Genomic DNA, 22,934 nt, shown 5'->3' with positions numbered 1-22,934 from the left:
AACAATTTTAGATAAGCTATCATACTCTTTTTTTATGTTAGCAAATTACAATAACCCCTCCTGAGAAAGATGCACGAGTTATCGCTAGAAATGCGAGCAAGCCCATTTCTACGAATTCGTGGCATTGACAATAGGAACTTTAAGAAACCACGACGGCAACGTAAACGTCGCTTGAAAATGTATGTTTGCATTACGTCCCTGTATATAAGATGCCTTGAAGGCTTAAAAATAAATTATTACTGTTTATTCCTAAGATAATGAACAAGAGCCCAAAGCTCTTTTGTGGACAGCTCACTTATTTCACGTCAAAAGTGCTAATTTGATACCAGGTCAGAATACAAAAGTCTTTTTCACACATATTTTACCTCTTGCCCATTCATTCTGATTGGGTCGTCCGAAATCGTTTTGTTTCCGTTCAAAGAGCATACAAAGCAGCTCATTACGAAGACACTACCAATGCAATGGTTTTGTTTACTCATCCCATGGGCTTTCAAGGTTTGTATCTTACAATGCACTTCAATATGTCAGCTGGCAACTAATGGTATTGTGATAACAATTGAACCTAAAGCCATGAGCTTTGCATGTCAGTCAAGTCATGAAGTGTTATGACTCTTATTCACAACTTCCATGATATGTAGGGCAAGGAAAACTATCTATAAAGGGAATAAGCTGATCAAACGCTGACTCCAACGTAAAGGTACTGTAAAAGCCACTTAGGGGATAGTAAAAATCGGTACGAATTTCATTCCTCTTAGAGATGAAACTCGTCGAGTACCGTGATAACATAAAACGTTTCTATGGCGGTGTAAGTTTTGTTCTGCGATGAGAAAGTTGTAACTAATTAATTATAAAATGAATATGGAAGGAACAGACAGTCACACGGCGTTTAAATAGTTCTGGTTAGAAGTTCCCGTTAGTACAGCTGCCAGGGTGAAGGTTCCAGTTGCGCCATACGACCGGCATGAATTGTACCGATCGGTACATCGATATATCGGTACATCGGTATCATATGCCATATGTAAAAGAGCATCGAGAAGGAACCAGGTTGAACTCTTGCCAGTTTAACTGTTATACCGGTAACATGTAAAAACACCCCTTTAAGTCTACGCAAGCTCAAATCAAAGACATCGTTTAATCTTTCGACTGCACATGATCAAAAGCGCAGTTGGTAAAGGATATACTTCATTTTCTCCAGTGCAGTTAGTAAAAGTAAGAACTGTCCCATTAGCTTACGGGCCAGGTAGGGAGCAGTGCTTTATTACCTGTTGGCAAGTATCATTCAATCAGGAAGCTAACGTTTATGCACCTTTTTTTTCCTATCTGCACCATCACAACATTCACTATGGAGCCATTGTTCAGTTTTTATATGGAATACATTATAAAGTGTGAATCGAATCAGTGTCATGGCAAAAATAATGGCCAGCAAACACTCCTTGAGTAAGGAAACGATTTCAGTACCCGCGACAAATATTTTAATAACAGACCGTTAAATCAGCTTCAAACATTACTTTTGGCTGTTATCTTATCCACAGACATTTTTCCTTCCATGCTTTGTCTAGTTTTTTTTTTGTTTATCATTGGTCTTTCCTTTGTTCTAAATCATGGTAATTTACGATTGCAAATTCGTCACAAAGGGAAAAAGAAATTATCACCAAAACCGGATTTGAACCTTAAGTAAGGTAAAAACTGAACGCGCAAGTTACTTAGAATTTAGAATAATGAATTTTCAGAATAATGATTGCTGAAATTTGTACAGTTGCATCGAATGTAAAAACCTCGGCTTAAAAACAAAATAAAATAATGAAAGAAAATGCCCGGGGGGGGTACTCCTCGGAATTCTTGGTGGGGGTGTGCCGCCCGGGTCTTCAAATCCCGACCCTATTTCAGACCTAAACATGCCATTTTCCACACCCGTTTTCAGCCCTGACCTCTAAAATTCATACCCGTTTTCAGACCTGATAATTATGCATCAGTGCCGAACGGAAGTTGACGCAAGAAGTAAAAGTAAGCTGGAATGACATAGTTTATCTATTTCTTTTTCTCGCTATCAGTTAGTCGTTCCAGATACGTACTGAGAAGAAAAATATGTTTGTAAGCTTTCGTAAATGTTCCTCATCCCGAAAACCCGACCCGATTTCAGACCGTAATTGTCAAAATCTATACCCGTTTTCAGACCAAAACGGGTCAAAAACCATACCCTTTGGGGCGGCACATACCTATATAGCTTATATAGGGGAGTACCCCCCCCGGGAGAAAATGGCAGGAAGTCAGTATAACAAGCACTCACAACACCTAAAACACCTTTGAGAGGTGCAATGTCGTCAAGATTATAGGCTGGCCATGGAATCTCGTTCACTTAAATTAGTTTATTCTTAACTCGGATCGATGATTTTTACTGATTCGTCCACCCGGTGCTCATATATACTGTTCTGCTTTTGCATGAAGCACGCATGATATCACAGGAAAAGTGCTACGTTGAATTCACCTTCAATTTATTGATGATGTTTTCTCTGATCGACTCTGTTATTTATATCTTTCCCTTCAAGATTTAATCCGGCCCTTTCATCTGATTCACCTTAAAAGTAGTTTAAAGCCCGGCCCTTCTACTCAAAGTCATTTGAATTTACTTTATTATAAATGCAAGTCACAAACCCACGTTCAAATGGGAATTCTTTCCCCTATCTACACTCTGGTTTAGCATTGCCGGCCTCCCGCCTCAACAGTCACATCTCGCGCGGAGTATCAAGAGTCAAAGCTATTAGTCAGCCAAACGTCGCGATCCACCCCTTCCCCTCCCGAGAGATCTGTGTTCGGCCTCCTTCGGAGAAATGTCACTCTTCATTCCCTTATCTACAATAATGACTGCAGGAAAAATGATCATATTAGCCAAAGGGAAGTAAGTTCCATATTGACTCCTGATACATTCACCTTACATTGCACGTATACTGACCTATCCTTTTGACAGCATTCAAAACATGAACTAGCTAGTACATAGAGATCAAAAACGGTTGAAGAGTTAAAAGTTCAGTAAACCATTTCATAAATAGGAGAGAAAATAATTTTATTCTAACTTTCAATAAGTTAATTCTAACAAGATCAATTTTGGAGTGCAAATAAATGTAGATTCAAGCTAACTTTTCATGCATTATTGCTTAGTCTCCATATTAATTATGGCCTAGTGATCTTGAATGTAGTCTTATTTTCCATTTCATATAATACAATAACTGTCCAAATTTCCGCGCGCTGATTGGCTCGTAGCTATTGTCTATAAGAGTACAGACAATAAAAATGACGTCAGATGTAACGCGCGCGCTTTCTCAACGAAAGAAATAGCCAATTTTGCTCGTACTTTTTCCTTGTTATTGTAAAAAACAAATCGACGGCAGTTTTCTATGGTATATACTCTTATAGACCATAAAATGACGCCATGAAATGTCCAATGAGTTTTGAACATTTTTTGACGTCATTTTATGGTCTATAAGAGTATAGACCACAGAAAACTGCCGTCGATTTGTTAATTAAAGGGGCAGTGTCACCAATTTTTAGACTCACTTTTAACAGCCATTAACATAGTGGATGGAAATGTTAAAATAATACTCCAGTTTAGTTTTGTTAACAATATTACTCTTTTAGTGAAAAGCAACTCGAATTCAATTACTTTGCCTTTAAGTACGGTTCTAAACTTAGGCTGATACATTTAAGGGCTATAAATAGGGGAAATTGGTAATCAGGTACTTGGTGTAGTTTTAAAATAAAGTTTAAAGCTCTGGGCGGCACACTCCCAAGTGACAACCAAACATTTTCGGGGAGTAACTTATGTCTACTCACCATCCCCTCCCCGGAACGTTTGCACAGTGACAAAACTATTTCGCACAGTCTGTCGACTAAATGTGGTTAAAACGACAAACAGTTTACAAGAGTCCAATTTTACGCCAGTAATGTGTCTCAGCTGAATAAGTCGGTTATTTCTCTCGCAATTCCAAAATACGAGTGGTTGGATGAGACGTGAACTTGCACTGCGTCATGTGGTATTACAATTAATTAGTGTGGGGTTGTGATGTTCAGGTAAGAAGACTTTGTCTCGAGTAAAAATAACATCTGTTTTGATCTTTGTCTTTCTGAAGCCAAAATCTTGGAGGCTTTTCAGTAACTAGTCATACAAACTAAAGAAAATTTCCTTCTGATCAATAGAAAAACCGGCAGACTTCTGTCTGCATCAGTACAGAAATCATGAACAACTTATAATTTATGACCGGCTTAGTCTAAAGTTAGTTAAAACTACGCACGCCCACAAAAGAAGCCCCGGCAAAACCAGCTTATTACAAAAAAGATAATTAAACTTCATGCTAATGACAAATCTTAAGTATCCTGAAAGTGCGTAGCTTATTCCGAACCTCAGCTTTCACGGTTTGGTTATCTCTTGCACAAAGGATACTTGAAGGAAAGGATGAAAATAGAATTGTTATGACTTGTTTGTCTAAGAACTTTTAGGAGATTACTTATAATATTAAAACCAAGCTGTCTTTTTTATAACAGCACCGATGAATTGCATTGTAATAGCCCTGTTGGGAGGTCTTCAATGTATGTGATTTTTCAAATTCAGACCATCGTTTCTAACAAAAAGACAATAATAACAAAAACAAAAACAAAAACAAAACAATATGTACGTGACCTTAACACTTAACTAAATCAGTACATAAAACAACTTATCACACACCGGCAACTTGATGTGTTACCTTAATTAATGCAGCTTTGAATTAAAGACATTGGGATTACGACAGACTGTCAGGTGATGTATGATTCTTTGAGGATCTCAGTTCAAACCAAAAGACAAACAGCCAGCACCAGCTATGTTTGATCTTGGTGTTTGCACTCTGTACAATCAATCTTTGTCTTACAGTGTCTCACATGTCTTCCGTACGTATTTTTCTCACAAACAGTTCAACTCTGAAGCAATTGTTTGGTTCAAATGGAGAAAATAGCTGTCCTGCTTGTGCTGCTGTTTCTTTTAGGTAAGTGCTAGTAATTGTAGTTTCCTTAAGCTTATACAAAACATAATATTTTACTCCGTGAAACAGGATTTTAGACAATTTCTCGTTTTAGAATATTTTAATTAAAGTCGTCCAGTTCACGAAGTGGCTATTGTAAATTTTAGAAGGTAAATATTATTTAACATTTTGAAATAAAATGAGGAAAGTATATACGTTCTGTTTCAACTCCACCATAAAGATAAGCAAATGAAATCTAGTGATAGCCATATCGCGAGCCTCACAAACGAGATTAACCAACTATTTGAAAATCGTATCTTGTCCGAAAAATAGTACCAAAGGTTACCTGCTATTTTCCTGCTTCCCAGTGCCACAAAAGGAGTTAAGTATTTTGGTTTCAATTTCTTGTTTTCGTGGCAGCAGCAGGTCTGTTTAAGTAAACGCTTACTGGTTATATTATGTCTCAATTTATTCCTAAAGACAAACTGTGAACGATCTGATGCGATTCCTCAGCCATTTTGCGTCTCGAGAACTACATATAGAGATAGCTAGATATTACTTATTTAATTCTTTATTTATTTTAAATGGATAGAAGGGTTTACTAAGACCTTTATTTCGATGGATACAGTAGAACCATTGTCATTTCTTTGCGGCTAAATTAAAATTTGTCGCCTGCTTTGCTCTTTTAAATGGAACAGCAAGAGGCTTCATTCTTATATTTGTTTTATAAAATTCTTTCTAATCTTGTTTAGTTTATGCGTACTGTGAAACCACATTGGGAAGTTTAAACAAAAAAGTACCCCTGCTATTGCTGCCAATATACTGAGTGAGTGACACAGCTGAATGTATTCGTACTTGGCCAGCAAGACCTTCGACGTGAAGAGGAGAGACCCTGGGAACGAAATTGAATATGTGCATACCAAAAAAAAAAAAAGAACAAACAAGTGCTAGATCGATGAGGTTTGGTTCAAAGTGCATTTACTGTAAACCAGGATAGCCTTCAACGGAAGTTTTCGCTGGATTTCAGACAACTGAACCTACAGTTACATCACTAGATTGGCTAACTGTATTATATTTGCTAGAAGACCGTAGTTTTAATTGACATTCTGTCGTAAATTTACAGCATCTTCGTTGTCTGGATGTTCTAATTACTGCTAACTAGCGCCGCAAAAAAAATTAGCTTAAGTTAGGCTTACGATTGAAATAAATAAAAACATCCTAATAATTATAAACGCATCCCGAATCAGCAGAATACTAAAAGAACGCGTTTGCTCTGATTTTTTTCTTATTTATTTTATTTTATTTATTTATTTATTTATTTATTTATTTATTTATTTATTTTTTATCCGATGCTACTCAAACTTTGCGGGATGACAAACATTATGAGTCCATACAATAAACTGATTTTTCCCGATTATTACCTCAAACAACTGAAAACAATCTTTTCATCTTATTGAAGACAACTTCATGATTTTATAAGAATTCATTGAGACCAAGAGGATCAAGATGAAGTACTTCATCCTCTCTTGCTATGACTATGATTGGGAGGAGCCATCTTACGACGATGTTAATAGTAGTGAGACTGGAGCGTCTGTAAAGAGCCATCTGATATTGTTATCTCTTTTTCGAACAGATAATGTTGAATGCGTGAGTCAGTGTGTCTCAAGGTACTCTCCCTATTTCCGTGGGTACTATATGAAAGTCATGGACTGCCCAGGAGCCACCTTAAGAAATTTAACTCTCGCAGATGACACCGTCGTTTGCTGTGTCTTCGATACCGCTATGGTCCCGTCTATCCCGCCGAACATTGATGTTTCTATGGAAGTGTATCTTGACATGGTTGGAGATACAACCAGAACGAGGGCGTTATATCCGTTTTACATGCAAGCATTAAGTACGGCTGACATTTCTGGCAAACAGGAAATAGCGGCATTTACCGCACAAGTAAGTTGGAAGAAGCAATCGATGTATGTGTTTGCTAAAAACGGCAAACTGAAATGCGTTTATGTAATGTACTATTATGGTTGAGTGGATTATGAAGATAAACTTTTTTTATTAAGTAAAAGGGACTATTTTAAACGAAGTTTACCAAATAAGTCAAATTGCAAAAGCATTTCCTCTATACATCCCAACTAACGGATCCTCATTGGTGATATTTGTAATTTCGAATTTCAAGTTCCTTAAATTTCCCTTTGTTATTTATATTAAACAAATTAGCTGGAAGTATCTGATTTCTTGCTTTGCATCAGTAGTTTGGCTATCTTGCCTTAACTTCCCTTTCTAACTCGGTTTAACAGCTGTCGGCATGTCATTAATATTTTTATGCCATGCTTTTGTCCTTATATCAGTATCGCATTCAAATTTGTTTTTAGGGCGACGAAATATTTGGCTAACAAATCAAAAATCTTCTCTGTTCTTAGATCCTATATCATACTTCAGGAATGAGCTTTACGGAGGAGAATTCTAATGGAGAAAAATACAGGGGACTTGCAAGCTTGGGAAATTCGGTTAATGGAGGCAGAGATGATGCACGGAAATACATCAGTCGAGGATTCCTTCCTCTGATTGGACGACGCATGTATCAACTGGCTTCATATTCAGTAAACTCGAAAATAACGCGTAAGTATAATGTAATTATTTCATGCTGCCGAGTTAATCAGTCTTTTTTAAACACTTTTAGTTTCACCCCCTTCTGGCTACCCTGTAGTTACGCTCATCCCTTTTATCAATTAGAAAACCAAGAAAAATCGAACGGCAAAAGTGAGCAGGCGTCACCTAGCCTGTAGTTTAGTTATTCAGTATCAAAATTATTTTGTAATACAGCAAATACCTTATCTGGCGGTCACATGATCACCTCACAGATCTAAACAATGCTATAAAGTGATCGAGTAGGCTGGTGACAGAAGACTGTCTAGGCTCTGAAAGAATGTTCAAACTAACAGTATTGAAAAGGAAGTACTAAAAAACTAACAGTGAGCCAAACTTTGCCTCCATCCCGATTATAATTCTAAACTTGTAGATTTATTGTCCTTTTTTTTCATATCATGTACTGCAATGCACTTGCAGGTCAGCCAGAGAGAGTTGCCTTCCCATCCACTGGATTCCAAGTGGCTGCGTGGTTATGGAAAAATGGTTACAGCTCAGCAGATAATAGCAGCCTACCCACTGGGAATCTGGGAAGGTTCTTCAATGGAACTGAATACAGCTTTGTAGAGTTATCTTACATTATTCAAAAAAGCACTTCAGGGATAGAAAAACTCTTCCACCACTGGAGACATGCTGCTAAGGTAAAACAATAGAGACCTATTCATTGCTATCAAAGTGAAGCAATTCGGAAGACCAAACGAAAAACAGCTCATTACTTGACGGGCGGTGCCTTTATCAAAATTCTCGGTGAACAGAACTATCCCACTGAGACCACTGAATTTTCTTTGCCTCTGTTTTATTTCTGGGAAACTTCTTATCAAAAGCAAAATATTTTTGCAATAATGCATTCATAGAATGCACGTGGCCGTTTAATCCTAAGCACTTGTTTGCTTCACAGTTTAGTTTTTTCTTCAGCGGTAATTTTATCCTCCAAAATGTCAGAACAGGCACCAAGCAACTATAACGTAGCCATGCAATCTTATCCACGTGTTTGCTTCACATTTATGCCTTCAGAGGTAAATTTTATCCTCCAAAATGTCAGAACAGGGACCATGCAACTATGCAAATGAAGCTGTACAATCTTATATACATGTTTGCTTTTCATGTATGTCTTCAGATGTAGAGGTACTTTTTTCCTCAAATGTTGGAACAGGCACCATGCAACTATGCAATCTTGTGTACGTGTTTTCGGCACAGTTATATACGTCTTTGAAGCTAAATTTCTCTTGCAAATTTCAGGACAGGCAATGTTACTAATATTAATCGTTTATTAACTTCTCTTTTAACGAATTTAGGCGCTCGGTCTTCCATGCCCACCGTCAGGAGAAGGTCCAGTGTGCACATCAGAGAGAAGAAAAGGACGCTGCAAACTAGCTACAAGCTGTAAGGGCGAATACACTTCACAGGGCTGCCCTGGACCATCGCCTATTGCATGTTGTCTTGGTAATGAGCCTGATTAACATTTCATACCTTTGATAGCACCATTCCCTTTGAGAGTAATAATAGCGGTATAAAAGGACTGGATGTAGTTGTTTTAGAAGATATTTTCACCCAGGAAGTGCTACTTATGAACGACGAAAACAGTGGTTTCAGTTAAGAAAGATGACTCATTTCGAATAGCCTAATTACATGATTGATTCTGAACCAAAGGATACTTTTAAAAGTGACTTTTGTCCTTCTGTTTATTTGTTTAACTGTGAGTGTTTTTCGAGAAGATTGGATGGGGGAACTACAGAAATAATGCAACATGTACACTATAATTACGAGGAGTTTCTTGGACGCGAACAATCTGTAACTATTACTTATCTAAAAAACACACACACAAAAGACCGCTTTACGAAGAGGTAAAAACAATGAAGCTAGTCGTCAAAAACAACGAGACGGTGACCCAATTTAGTTTGTACGCTTGCGCACTGAATCTCGCTTTCGTTTGGGCTGTTTGATTACTAACTCTAGACATCTTTGTTGTTATCAATTTTCTATTAGGTGGAATTTGAATGAGCGATTGCGATTACGATGAATGGCTTTCGGAAAAAAGTAAAATAATCGAAGCAGTGAAAGTGATTGATTTATTCCCCATACCCATACTGTCACAATCCAATCCGGTTAGAATCTCATTTTATTCGCTCTTTTCCCAGATTGTCAAAATCTCATTTTATTCGCTCTTTCCCCAGATTGTCAAAATCCTGTGGATTTAGCTTTCGTGGTGGATTCCTCCGCAAGCGTCAAAGAACCTGACTTTCGTGTTGGACTCGATTTTGTCGTCAATGTCTGCCAATTTTTTAACATCGGTTATCCTGAAGGAACAAGAATAGCCCTCATCAGATTTAGCTCTTTTCCAAAAATAATATTTCGTTTTAACACCTTCATCAACAAGAACGACGTGCTCGATGCGATTAGAGCAACAACGTACGAAGCGGGTGGTACACGAACTGATCTAGCTCTCTTGAAGGCCCATAAACAGATCTTTGGCAATCCAGCAAACGGAGTGAGACCAAAAGAACTCGGTGTTCCAAGAGTGCTGGTCTTACTTACCGATGGAAGATCCACATCGGGAATGGACGCCATCGTTAACTCGTCTACCTTGCTCCGACAAGATGGAGTTAATATCTTTGTCATAGCGATTGGAAAGAATATAAATCAACAAGAACTAAACATTATTGCCAGTGATCCCGACGCTGATCATGTTGTTTCTTCTAACACTTTTGCGGAAGTAAATAACATGGTGAAAAAAATGCGCGAGTATTCCTGTTACGGTAAGTGAATATTTTCATATTCCGTAGCAAAGCCTTCTGGATAAATGTGGCCCGGGGGAAAGGGGTACTTAACCCATATTTGTGTATGGGGGTGCCGCTAGCGCTAATGTCTAGTCCTGAAAATGATGTAATGTTGACTGATGACCTACTAAATAAATACAGATAAGTAGTCTCCGCTCTTGGATTGCTAAATACTTGACGACAGTCTTTCAGTTATACCCTGTCAAGGATGTCCAGACCCTGGTTAAGACTCGCTTGAAATTATATACCCTGTTCAGGGCAGCGGGGCTAAAAACCATACCCTATCCAGCAGCACGCCCCCGTATAGGGACTACTCCTCGGATATATAGATACTATTCTATTAACTTAATTTTTTCTTTCTAACTAAGCCAACTATACCTTTCTATGACTTCTTTCTATCATCCTGTAATCTCATTACAAAAGAAACCAACTTGTCGTTGTGAAGCTTAATTGTTGCTATCTAGCCTCAATTTTTGTGGTCGTATCAGAAGTAGGTTGATGCCTTTACTGATTTTCTTCGTCTTAGTTCTGAGATCTGTAGGTTTTCCTATTTGCTAGTCACCTGATAAAACTATAATTTCCAAATGGCAATTTGATCTCTTTTAGGCCCTCTGTGATCATATGAGCAGCGAATCTTACGTGGTACTTAAAGAAATAACCAACAAATCAGATCACTTTTTTATCGATCTTTATCGTATTTAAGTCAATGGCACATTTTAGAACAGTATTCACACTACACCGCAGTCTCAGCTTCGTTTAACTGACGAAAGAACCTTGGATTTAAACATGTCTCCCATGTATCAAATTGGATCATTGAATGCATTTGCATGAAAATACCTTATTTGACAGACTCAACCACTTCCCTGAGCACACGGTGCAAGCTGAGCCCGGGAAACGTAATATACAGTGGTTTGTTTCCCCTTCATTTAAGACGACGATAACATGGCTTCTTGGTTTAAAAAGAGAGAAAAAGACATTAATATTTTCCATGCGGTGTACATAAGGCACTTGCTAGGAAAGCTATTGCGAGTGTTCTTCACAGACTTCACAGAGATTTCTTTGTTTCTTTCTCACTTAGAGCCTGCACTTCTTGAGGAAGAAGAGGAACTGACGTCAAGTGTGGAGCAAAACTCCATGAAGTACTACAAGTACGACTTACAGAACACCATAGGGATAAAGACCTTATTTTTCGAAAGATCTAGTGGGGGAGGAGATGTCTCGATGTCGATGAGTGATAAGAACCCAAGGAACTATCATCTTGACCTTGGATTCTGCAGATCGGATCATGGAAACAAATTTTCAAATAGTGGCCGTGTGTTTGGATTGGAGGATCTTAAGAGCAGTGGTTTTTGCAATGTTACTGCCAATGGAGGTTGTACAAAGCCACGCTTTGTCTCTCGGGAAGAATTCGTGAAAGAAGGAATCATAATTTATGTCAGAAGATGCTCAAGCAGATGGTTTTACGTTTCCATCGAAGGAACCAACAAGACAAATACGTTTAATTTGACGCTTTTCAAGGATTTCATAGCAACAAGGGAAAAAGTTGAGGTGGGTTAAATATTTTTTTATTATTTTAAGGGCTGCCTCGTCTTTAATTTTGAAATCCATGGACGTTTAGTAATCAGTTGCCTTCACAAGGGTACGGCTTATTACCAGCGTCTTTGAATTTCCTTTTCAATTTTTGTCAAAAAAAAAAGAAGAAGAAGAAGAAGAAGAAGAAGAAACCAAAATGCTAAGCAATTTCAAGTTTGTCAAGTGCGGCCCCATGTGTGGTTTTAAATACTTTACATTTTGGTGATTAGTGGCTTTCATATCCAAACAGTAACCAAACGGTGTACCATAAAAGAGTTTGCACATAGTGCAGTGAGTGAGTGAGTGAGTGAGTGAATGAGTGAGTGAGTGAGTGAGTGAGTGAGTGAGTGAGTGAGTGAGTGAGTGAGTGAGTGAGTGAGTGAGTGAGTGAGTGAGTGAGTGAGTGAGTGAGTGAGGGAATGAGTGAGTGAGTGAGTGAATGAGCGAGTAACGGATGTAGAATGATTTCAGTGCCTTTTTTTCGTGCCATTCCTTATCGATTGGATCGTTGTATTGATATTGGAAGGGTATTACATTTCAGTCACTTCTCCAAAAATTGAGTCCAAGACGAAGAAATAAAACTCCTGATTTTTCCATCTTAAATGCCATCCCCACAGGATTTTATATCTTCCTGATGTGTTTATTCATTTTATAAGAATACTACGGAAATCCCTGAAAACAACACCACTACCTTTCCGATTCCCAAGAAAGTGTACGTTGGAGTGGCTGTGGCAACCGTCGGTACAACAGCAACTGTAGCAGCTGTGGTAACTGTATCGTAAGTATCATGTTTGTTACAGGCAACCTTATCCAATTCAAAAAGGAATAGAGGTAGCCATCTTCCTCAGCAACTTATTCTCCAAGCATCAATTACACAGTTATTGACAAGATATTTGCAGGTAAAATTCACATTGTACTCAGGCAAAGTCTAGACATCTCAGCTAACAGTTTTCTTAAAATTTGTCATTTAAAAAAACTGTCATTTCTCAGCTGACAGTCAAAATTTTGGCCAATTTTCAGCTATCAGTTAACCTTATGTTGGCCCTATTATGTGTCGAGCAACACGCAATGACGGATCTAGGGGAAGCTCCCCTTTTTTTAGAAAAAAATAAGGCTCCAATGGCAGAGTTTGTTTCAAGTAATTATTTATTTATTCCGGGTAAAAATACGTTAACTGTCCACCACACCTACCCTCACAAAGGATCTGGATCTGGATCCACAAATGACATATGATACTGTGTGAAATTTCTCGTGGATTATTGAGTAATTCAGTCATTGGCTTACTCACTGCCTGTCTGACTAACTGGCTGACAGAGAGGCTGAGACAGACGGACTGACTGACTTATGGAGAGACCTGAGTGACCGAGTGTCAGACTAATTGATTTATGGGCTCCCTAACTGACGAATTGATTGATTGATTGATTGATTGATTGATTGATTGATTGATTGATTGATTGATTGATTGATTGATTGATTGATTGATTGATTGATTGATTGATTGATTGATTGATTGATTGATTGATTGATTGATTGATTGATTGAACAAATTATTGCAGATGCGCAAAAGAATTTCAAATGAAAGGTTCAACCAAAATCAAGAAGAAGAAAAAGGAAAAGAATAAAGCTGAGATCACCAACAATAATGCGGCAATTAACAAGGGCTTTGAAGACGATAACAATGTGAGACTTGTCAGTTACGAAAAGCGTACTCCTCTGATAGAAAACTATGAACAAATGTCAAACGGTCGGTCATCAAGCAATGTTACCGGAAAGGAGAAGAAGTTATTAGAAAAAGGAGCGATCCGCTCCATTTACGTAGATGAGATGGAAACTAACAAAATTAATAAAGAAAGTTCCTCGTGTTCTCCCGAAGATCGAAAAAGAAAAAGTTCACTACAGACTGTTACTATTGCAAATACAAGCAAAACCAAGCGTCCTACTCCTCATTCTCAAATGAGCGTGGTTTCTTCCATGATTCATGGTTTACAAAGGGAAGACACATTTATTGAGGAGACCGTGACATCACTTACGCCAGACTGTAAAGGTAAAGAGTCTCGTGTCCAAAAATCAGCGCTAATCAAGAGACAGATTACAAGTACAAGTGTCGCTGTATCGGTTGTCACACCACAAGAGGGTCACGACAGAAACGTTCAAATCAAGAAAATGGGAGCTCAGGCGACGAAACGAAATTGTGAAATGTTACTTAAGGGACTTGGTAGTAACACAGAAACTGATTTAACAAACCGAATGAGCTATACAGGGAATGGTAGTAATGATAAAAGCAAAGATTTGAGGAAACATCCAAACAATAACACCTTGGACACGAATGACAAGTCGTCGCAGCTTAATGAAAGTAAAGCAGACGAAAAAACAACTTGTTGTTTTAACTGGCAACCATCTTTATCGACAAACAAGGTAAAGAAGAGTGAAAGGAATGGAAATGACGCAGAAGAGATCGATGTTGAAAAGAACGAAACTGAAGCCGAACATGAGGAAAAGAGAGAAAAAGGAACGTTCTTGAGCCGATTGAAAGCAAAACTAACATGGCGTAAAGTCCTGGCAGTGCTTTGTCCCTGTTTCACATACTACATCCTGGAGAAGGAAAATATGAAAACACAACCAGAGAATGAAATGGAGGATAACGAAAAGGAACGTAGCGAAATGAGGTAAGTAAAGTAAAATAGCAACACGAGGTAGGACATGTATCGGACGTTCCATCTGTAGTTAGGAAGATCAGTGATTCAAGGCTAGGTTTGCCTTTGCATGAGCGTATTGTTTGCTAAACAAAGGGAGTTTATGCCCATTGTTTCTGTATCCTCGGGCCTATACACTGTAATTGACGTGGACGCCATGAAAAAATGCTGGTGTAAAAATGAAAAACTGCTGCTGAAAAAATGTTGTTCACAATCGATAAACATCGCTTTGTAATTGTATTAATTGTCTGAATATACTGATAATTAAACCATGAATGCCTTATTTATAAACACTTGCTTTTATTAATACCGCGCGGTAATTATAAAATAAAATAAAATAAAAAAATTGTTTGTTACTTTTTTGATAGGTCCCCCCAGCAAGAATATAATGTACAGTTTTGCCCCGGGCAACTTGTCATTACATAACGTACAAATTCTACAGTGAGCTCTTTTCCCTCCCTATCTCAACTTAAATGCTTTAACCTGCGTTCATCTTGTATTCAGCGACAAAAAAAAAAAAGAAAGAAAGAGGCATGAAACCAGGGATTCGCTTCTCAAACCTAAGTTGGGCTTTCTTTCTTTTTTTCTTTTTTTTCTTCCTTTTATTAATTTCATTTTATACAGAGGCTGTCGTTTTGAGCGGGATATGCAAATGACCCAAGCTGCATGCGTAATGTTATCCCAGCTTTTATTCCTTGCGGGAGCTGATGCAAGAGATAACAAGGTAAGAGTGTGTTGTTGCAGTGAACTGTTAAACAAACCCAGCCAGCCCCACAAGCCTAACAAGCTAAACGCTCCCCTTGAACTAAAATTTGGGTCCACCCTGTGCCCTGATAGTGGAGGCGCTGCAGTGGTTAGCGCGTTGGATCACCAAGTTGTTTCTTTAGACAGAACCTTCGCGCTTCTTTGTCTCTATTCGTCCAGGTGTGAAAATGTGTACCGGCAAAATATTGCTGATGGTAACCAACCCCACGATGGCTGATTAGCACTTCATCCACGGTACAGAAACCGGGTTTAACTCCGTCCGCGTGGGCCACTTGTGGCCCCACGGGGTTTGTTAGTTCTCAAAAGCTTCTATAGGCTAGTGCATGTTGTAAACCACCAGGATTACCAGAGTTAAATTCGAAGTTGAAAAACTGGAAACACTCGATCTGAAACCCCATAACCATGCAATAAATTAGTGAACCTTGGAAAAACCTAGCGAAATGGATACTTTGTTTTCGTATTTTTATAACGAAGCTGCAAACTCAAGTAACTGCAGCCGAAATAATGAGAAGTACGAATCAAAAATTTCCCCAAAACTGAAGGAAAGGGCCAAAATTGAGCGAAAAGTAATCAAAACCTCTACTGAAAACAACACTAATATGAGCTAAAAACATAAAAGTTACTGTAAGAAAAATTTCTTTTCTTGCAATTGCCATGATAACATCAAAGGCAACAAACACTAACGACTACATCAAATTGTTTGCAGATAAATATCTGAAAAAGTCGTAAAGTTTCATGGCGTTTGCACAAATATTAAAAAAGTTATTCGGGTTCAAAAAAGCCGCGTGCAGAATCCCACCCACCCCGGTCTAGATAGGTTAATAAAGGATTAGTGCCTACTTTGAATATGAAGAATTGTCAAAAATGTTTAGGCCCTTCAGTTTGATTTTAACTTGTCTTCAACTTTAAGCTTTAAACGAGATAAATGAAATAATTGGCAAGTTTCAAAATTCTATATTGTTACTGTTGAGCGTGCCTTTCGAGGTTTTGGACATCCATGCAGGCACTCCCCTTCCCCTATTGTGTTTCATGCGTGGTTATTATTAGTTTTGCTTATCGCTACATTTTCTTTTCAGATTACTTGTGCTGTCGTTGCAATTACTATGAACTATCTATCTCTTGTGACTGTCTGTTGGCTCATTGTCCAGGCCCTCTACCTTTTCTCCTTTACAAAAAGAAGAGACAGTGAAACCAAGCAGAGGATGAAGATCAATCTCTATTATGCAGGCGCCTGGGGCAAGTTGTAGCACTTTAAGAAATAAACTACTGGGGCCATATTTACGAAGCCCTCCTAAGTGGAGATGCATCCTTAGAATTGTTTCTGAACAATAGTCTGATTGTTGATATATAGCAAGCGGTAATAGCATGCAGTCCCTTTCTAGACGAAGTCGAGGGCGCCAACTTATCATGTGTGCAAAGGACGTGGCTCATCACAAGGTTAAAGAAATCCTGACCAGTTCTTCTACCCACTCGTTCAAAGTTCTTCTACCCACTCGTTCGCTTTCTCATTGCTTTCTCAGTCTACAGCTCACTCTAGCGTACTATCATCATTAGAATTCGCTCGAGTTTGTCAAGTTACAGACGATGATTGATTGCTATAAATATAGCTTCTTTCCAAGACATTCTTCCAGAAGACATTGTCCAACTCAATAGCGATAAGTTGAAGGCGCGCTGCTATTACGGACCTTTTCATTTAGTAGTGAATTGATTTATTAATATATCCAATTATTTATCGATTTAATCATTTTTATATTGCAATCTTTATTAATTTTCTATGTACTGAAGTTTGATTTTAGTAGAAGCACTAATGTTCCATTGTCTCTTTGTGTAGGTTTGCCTTTGTTTGCTGTGGCTCTCCTTGCGTCCAAGTATGACACTTACAATAAACATCCACAGTGAGTACCGTTTTTGGCATGATACTTAAGATTCTGGATGACATTGAAGGAGAACTGCCAAGGGACCATTTTGTTCTTTTTGGTTAAAACTGGACTAAATCCGTGACTAAGAACCTTTAATCTTACATAAAATTAGGAAATTCCTCGGACGGAGAGGAAACTATATTCACATTTAAAAGCGATTTCACCAACTGAAGACATAAGGGAAAAACTTGGAAAATGAGTGATTGTTTCAATTTGCAAGCTACTTACATCCCGGCCACCCGCAACAAAAAGTAGTTATGTATCCTTCAAGTGAACTAGTTTAGTACTTGTTGACAAAACTGCTGCATGATAGTTTTAGGTTTTTGTTCGTACACTCAGAAATACCTTTTAAATTGGCTTCCTAAACCGTTATGCTAAAAATAGGTGACGTTACTCCTTCAGATGACATATAACTAAAAGCAGCGCTGATTATATGTTTCAGTTGTTGGATTTCATTCAGTGACGCCTTAAGCTGGTCCGTGGCAACACCCATGATTACATTGGGACTGGTGAGTACGGAGTAGACACTCCATGGAAACAGTGTGCCGGCATGTCTGGCAGGTTAACCGTATTCTAACGAAAACTTTGAAGTTTTTAACTTTTTCTGAGCTGGTTTGAACCGTCTTAAAACCTCATGTAGGCTGAACAATAAATGCCAAGGTCGTTCGTGCAAACAATATACAGTGAGGTTAATTTCTAATTATGATCATTACCATGTTTTTTTTCTTAGGTCCAAGTTATACTGGTTATTTTGTTGGTGAAAGCTTTGGTTACCTACAGGAAGTCGGCCGACGCTGATGAAAACGAAGACAAAAAAAATGTTATCAAGTAAGCTTTCAAAAAATGATGGTCGTTCTTATACACTGAGCCAGTTACATCGCTGATGCATAATATATAGACCATAACCTCACCCCTTGTGACGAAATAATTAGCCTGTAAGGTGCCTCATGATCAGGTGACGGATCATATTGGATTGAACCTAGATTGAAGCCCTACCATGACACACCCTTAATCAGAGGCTCGATGGCCTAGCAGTTAGAGAAGCGGACTTTCATTTTAAAGTCGGTGATTTGGAAGTTCTGGTCTGTGATCTTCGGAGCTGAAAGACTTCGATTCAACAAACTGAAATGCAAATGCCACGTGTGGATCAAACGGAAGATATTCCTGACCAATTTTTCAGTTCCAACTGGTTGGAGCCGAAAATGACCGTTCCATTTGTAGAGAATTTCCTTATATGTTGATGTTTGTGCCGTTACTGCGCAATCACAAACACTTTTGATCAACCCATGAGATTACAAGTTTGGAGTTGAAAACGAAGCTCTCTCCCTTCAACAAGGAAGGTTTGGTGAATTTCCAAACAAAAGTTTTGGCTAAATAGATAGCGCCCCTGGTCTGTCGTTTCGGAGCTGGAAAACGACTTAACAACAATACTCAACACATCATGTTTGAAAAGCGGTTATTATAACCTCGGTACAAGCCTATGATTGGGTTATACCTTGGTCTGTTTATTCTGGTGTATTGTTTTCTTATACAAGACATTTTCTCTGTCTATTTCTCTGTCTCTCTCCATCCAATGTATTTATAGGCACCGGTGAACCCTAAAGGGTAATCGACCTACTGCTGGAGATAAACTAGTATTCCATCCAGCGAGAAATAGTGATACCCGTTATCCTATTGCCGAAAAGAGGGGCAGTGTCAGCCGGTGATAGCTCTTTTAGTCTGGTCAGGTTGGCCTTGTTCTTAATCAGCGTTCTTTAAACGTTACTAGCATACCTCGTAACTAAGGCATTGGCAGATCATGATTTCATTGAATCGTTGTACATCACCAGTGTTTCTTTAAACTGATATAGCTGACCGTGCAGTTAGATAATAAATTGCCACAATTTTTTCGAAACAATATCATTTTGTTTAATCCAACAGGTCCGGCTTGAAAACAGTGGTGTGTATAACAATCACTGTGATTGTAACTTGGCTTCTGGGATCTTTGTCACTGAACATCGACCGGGATGTGTACCACGCGTTTTTCACAATTTTTAACGCTCTGCAGGTAATTTTTGTTTCATATTTTTTTCTCTTTTACTAGAGTCCGTATCTGAACGTTATATCCCTACCGACGAAATGTAAAATGAACTTACCGGATTATATTGGGGTCCTCTCCTCTTCAAAAGCAAAAACATATATTATCAAGTTCTTTCTCTTCATCATTCAAATATAAATAGCGATGTACAACTAAGTGCCGGGAGAATTATCAGATGTCCATGTTTGTTGTCTCGTGACATATGAAAACGAGTGGTCAGATGAGAAGTTTTTATTTGAATAACGTTTTTGGAATCTACCCACAAGACGCAATAGTTAAAATCACAGTTGAAAGTTTGTCATAACGCACATTTTGCCATATGCTAAAATTTAATTGGCCAATGTGTGTGACCTATCACGGGGATGCCCTAAGGGGACAGGGGATGTGTCAGAGATACTGTTTTGAACCGACCAATGATCTCGGCATTATCAGAACAGAAGCTCATGCTTTACCTACAAATCTATAAGATTGAGTTTTTAAGGGACAGTGTCAGTAGTGTCACTTTGAATAGCCAACAAACATATCTGTATGGCTGTAAACGCTCAAATAATGTTTCAGTTTTGTTAACAATAACCCTACTAGTGAACAGAAACTAGAATCGCTCATCTTTGGCTGTGGACGGCTAGTATGAAAATGGTTGCAACTTGAAAAAATTGGCCAATTTTTTCAAGTTCTTACTTTAGTGAGTATTTCGGAAAAATTGCCAAAAACTGATGACAGTTGATTCTTTCTCGGAGAAATCATTTCATATTTTTATCCCGGTGCTTTAAGAGCAATTTAATTTCATGTCAAAAAAAAGAGGTTCTTACTCAAATATTTGCGCAGTTTAAACCATAATACAGAAGAGTCGCCGTGACAGTGCCCCTTTAATTAAACAAAATCGCCGGCCTGTTCCCCCACGCCGCAGAAGAAAATAAAATTTGGGCAAGAGAATATGTGCTTCGGGGTCTATGGATGAAAAACTTATGATAATAACTTTGTTTTGCCAACAGGGATTTGCATTTTTTCTCTTCTATGTTGTATTGAATCCTCAAGTTCGACAAATAATTCTCGTTATTTGGGAGTGGAAACAGTCTGCTGTGACGCCATTTGATGAACACGAAGTCATTGAAATTGAAGAGGAGGAGGTAAAGCAAGAAGATATTTAACAATTATTCCACGAGCGCGCGTTGGATATGAGATGATCGATAGCCAACGAGGCGCGAAGCGCCGAGTTGGCTATAATCATTTCATATCCAACAAGAGCGAGTGGAATAATTGTTTTATTAAAAACAATCAAGAAATATTGTTAGAACTTGCTGGTTTCGCTTAGCAAGAACAACCAGAAGACCATTTTAATGGTCGCTATTTCTCGGGCATGGTATAATGGCTCATATACCATGGCCGCTTACCCAATCAAATCCCTGGAATTGCATTATACAATGATCCAGTTTTTTAATGTTATTTATCTCATGCCAATGAGAATACAGCCAATCAGAAAGCTAGAAACCCGTTGCATATTCTGAGGTATGGAACGGGTAGTATTCCACGAAAAAATCCTGGCGTTCCATGGGACCTAATAAAAAGTTTGTCAATGAGTTTTTCCTAAATAGATCTTACCTTTTGTTGAAAGGCTTTTATACTTTTAAAGAGAAGTACCTATTCATTTTTTTTAATTTTTTATCAAAATTATGTACTTTCAAGAAACGTTGCCAATTTGTGGAATATTTTTTCACTGATTGTATTTGCTATTAAAGCATTAAAGAGTGTCGTTTTATGTTAATTCAATGAGTGGCTTCGGATAAATTAGTTATGCAATTTGCTTTCTCGTGGTATACCGTGAATATCCCACTCGTGACTTTATTTTTCTTTGTATACACACTCGCCTAAACGCTTGTATGTATACTAAGAAAAATCAAAGTCACTCGTGGGATATTTCACGGTATAGCACTCGAAAGCATTCCATTACTAGTATATACTCAACAATTTGGAAATTCGATTCGCGAAAATGATGTTGGTTTCAAGTCACTATTTATTTCATAACATTTTTTCGGTCTTTTCCTTTTTTGTGTGTGTTTTCACTAGTTGCGAATCGTAGTTTTGAAAGCAGTGTTTTGTAACTAAGTTCTTGTAAGTAGTTATTTCTAAGTACTGTTTCGTGTTTTTGAGTAACTTATTCCGAGCAGTGTAAATTGTAACTTTTCCTTTGTTTCCTCTCGGTATGTTGTAGATAAACTGTAAACTGTAATTAGTTAATTTTAAAATTTCTTTAAGTATTGTAACGTGTGCTAAAATAAAAATAAACAAATTACAAAAAAAAAAGTCACAAGAATCCTACTGACTTATATTGAAAGAACGTTCAATAATATTACTGACTACAACTGATGGAACTGAAATATATAGTTAGTAAATGCTGGCCAATGACTGTGCTTGAATGGCAACTGGCTGTTTGATTGGCTAACTTGGTGATTGATTGATTGATTGATTGATTGATTGATTGATTGATTGATTGATTGATTGATTGATTGATTGATTGATTGATTGATTGATTGATTGATTGATTGATTGATTGATTGATTGATTGATTGACAAATTCACTGACGGACTGACTTGATTGGGACCGAAAAATTGACTGAGCTGACTGGTAAGTCCTTCATGCATGTGAATGGCATTATGAGCGACAGCGACCTTTGCATTTGCTTACATAATATGACTGGTTTAGTTTATGACGATCGCGCAATGAATGGCTGTCAATTGCATTTTGAACATCTTCTAACAATTACATATTCACTTTCCAATGCAGGACAAAGACAAAAAGAAAGGCAAAGGAAAGAAAAAAACGGCAAGAGATAACAAAAACGATGAAGAGAATTCGAGGAAAGAAAAACAAGAACAGTCTAACGCAAGGACAGTCCTGAATGTAGCCGGAGCAAAAATGGCGGCCACCTCAATAGTCAACAACAAGAAAAGCAACCAAGAAAACGTATCATTAGTTAAATTTGTCGACAAGAAGGAAACAAGGAAAGTCAGTTTTGGAGACGCGCCCACCGTCAAACAGCCAGTAAAGAAGCTGCCTCCTATCACACAGCAAAGAAAGATATCAGCGTCCGGCCAGGTGCAAGAGCCAAGGCGAAAGACATCAGTAGTCCAGGGATATACACCGGTAAAGTGTAATTAGACTATATAAGAATTAAAATACTCCCACCTGTTCCCAGTTGTTTTCATTCATGCGTATCCTTCTTGGTGGCTATTCATGATCTTGCTTGGCACTGTAAAGTAGGAAAACTTGTCCCTGACTGTATTGAGAGTTTACCAAAGAGTCTATCAGCAAAGGAAGGAATCAGTGTACTCAGGAGCTGTCTTAGTATTAAGATAAAGCCTCTCCCATGCTTGAAAATGGGAAGGATGTGAGAAACCTACGGGAAATTATGGTTTATAGCAAGAAATTCAAATCAATTAGTTGGGAGGGTTTTTTTTTTTAATATTGTTCACCGTTCAAGGTTTTGTTGTTGTTGTTT

The 22,934-nt window shown here is 38.1% G+C and overlaps 1 protein-coding gene across 1 annotated transcript; it reads left to right on the top strand.

Moving 5' to 3' along the window:
- Positions 1 to 6,494: 6,494 nt before the first annotated feature.
- Positions 6,495 to 22,594, top strand: LOC146474966 (uncharacterized). The gene is made up of 16 exons (XM_085116830.1): positions 6,495 to 6,932; positions 7,409 to 7,607; positions 8,055 to 8,275; positions 8,930 to 9,077; positions 9,809 to 10,390; positions 11,490 to 11,953; positions 12,640 to 12,761; positions 13,540 to 14,649; positions 15,301 to 15,400; positions 16,518 to 16,677; positions 17,273 to 17,336; positions 17,803 to 17,869; positions 18,091 to 18,188; positions 19,281 to 19,407; positions 20,430 to 20,564; positions 22,220 to 22,594. The coding sequence occupies exons 1-16, from the start codon at positions 6,495 to 6,497 to the stop codon at positions 22,592 to 22,594; spliced, it is 4,410 nt and encodes a 1,469-aa protein (XP_084972956.1).
- The last annotated feature ends 340 nt before the right edge of the window (positions 22,595 to 22,934 follow it).

This window comes from Pavona decussata, unplaced genomic scaffold (assembly GCF_977016875.1).
Source record: "Pavona decussata unplaced genomic scaffold, jaPavDecu1.1 SCAFFOLD_87, whole genome shotgun sequence".
Classification (NCBI taxonomy): Eukaryota; Metazoa; Cnidaria; class Anthozoa; order Scleractinia; family Agariciidae; genus Pavona; species Pavona decussata.
The sequence above is the reverse complement of the archived record's forward strand: the minus strand, read 5'-3'. Positions and strand labels throughout refer to the sequence as shown.

Excerpts from the sequence above, each read along its gene's own strand:
- LOC146474966 (XM_085116830.1), top strand. The coding sequence starts at position 6,495 with ATGAAGTACTTCATCCTCTCTTGCTATGACTATGATTGGGAGGAGCCA. Across the intron at positions 16,678-17,272 it reads CTATTATGCAGGCGCCTGGG|GTTTGCCTTTGTTTGCTGTG; the intron begins GCAAGTTGTAGC and ends CTCTTTGTGTAG. Across the intron at positions 17,337-17,802 it reads ACTTACAATAAACATCCACA|TTGTTGGATTTCATTCAGTG; the intron begins GTGAGTACCGTT and ends TATATGTTTCAG.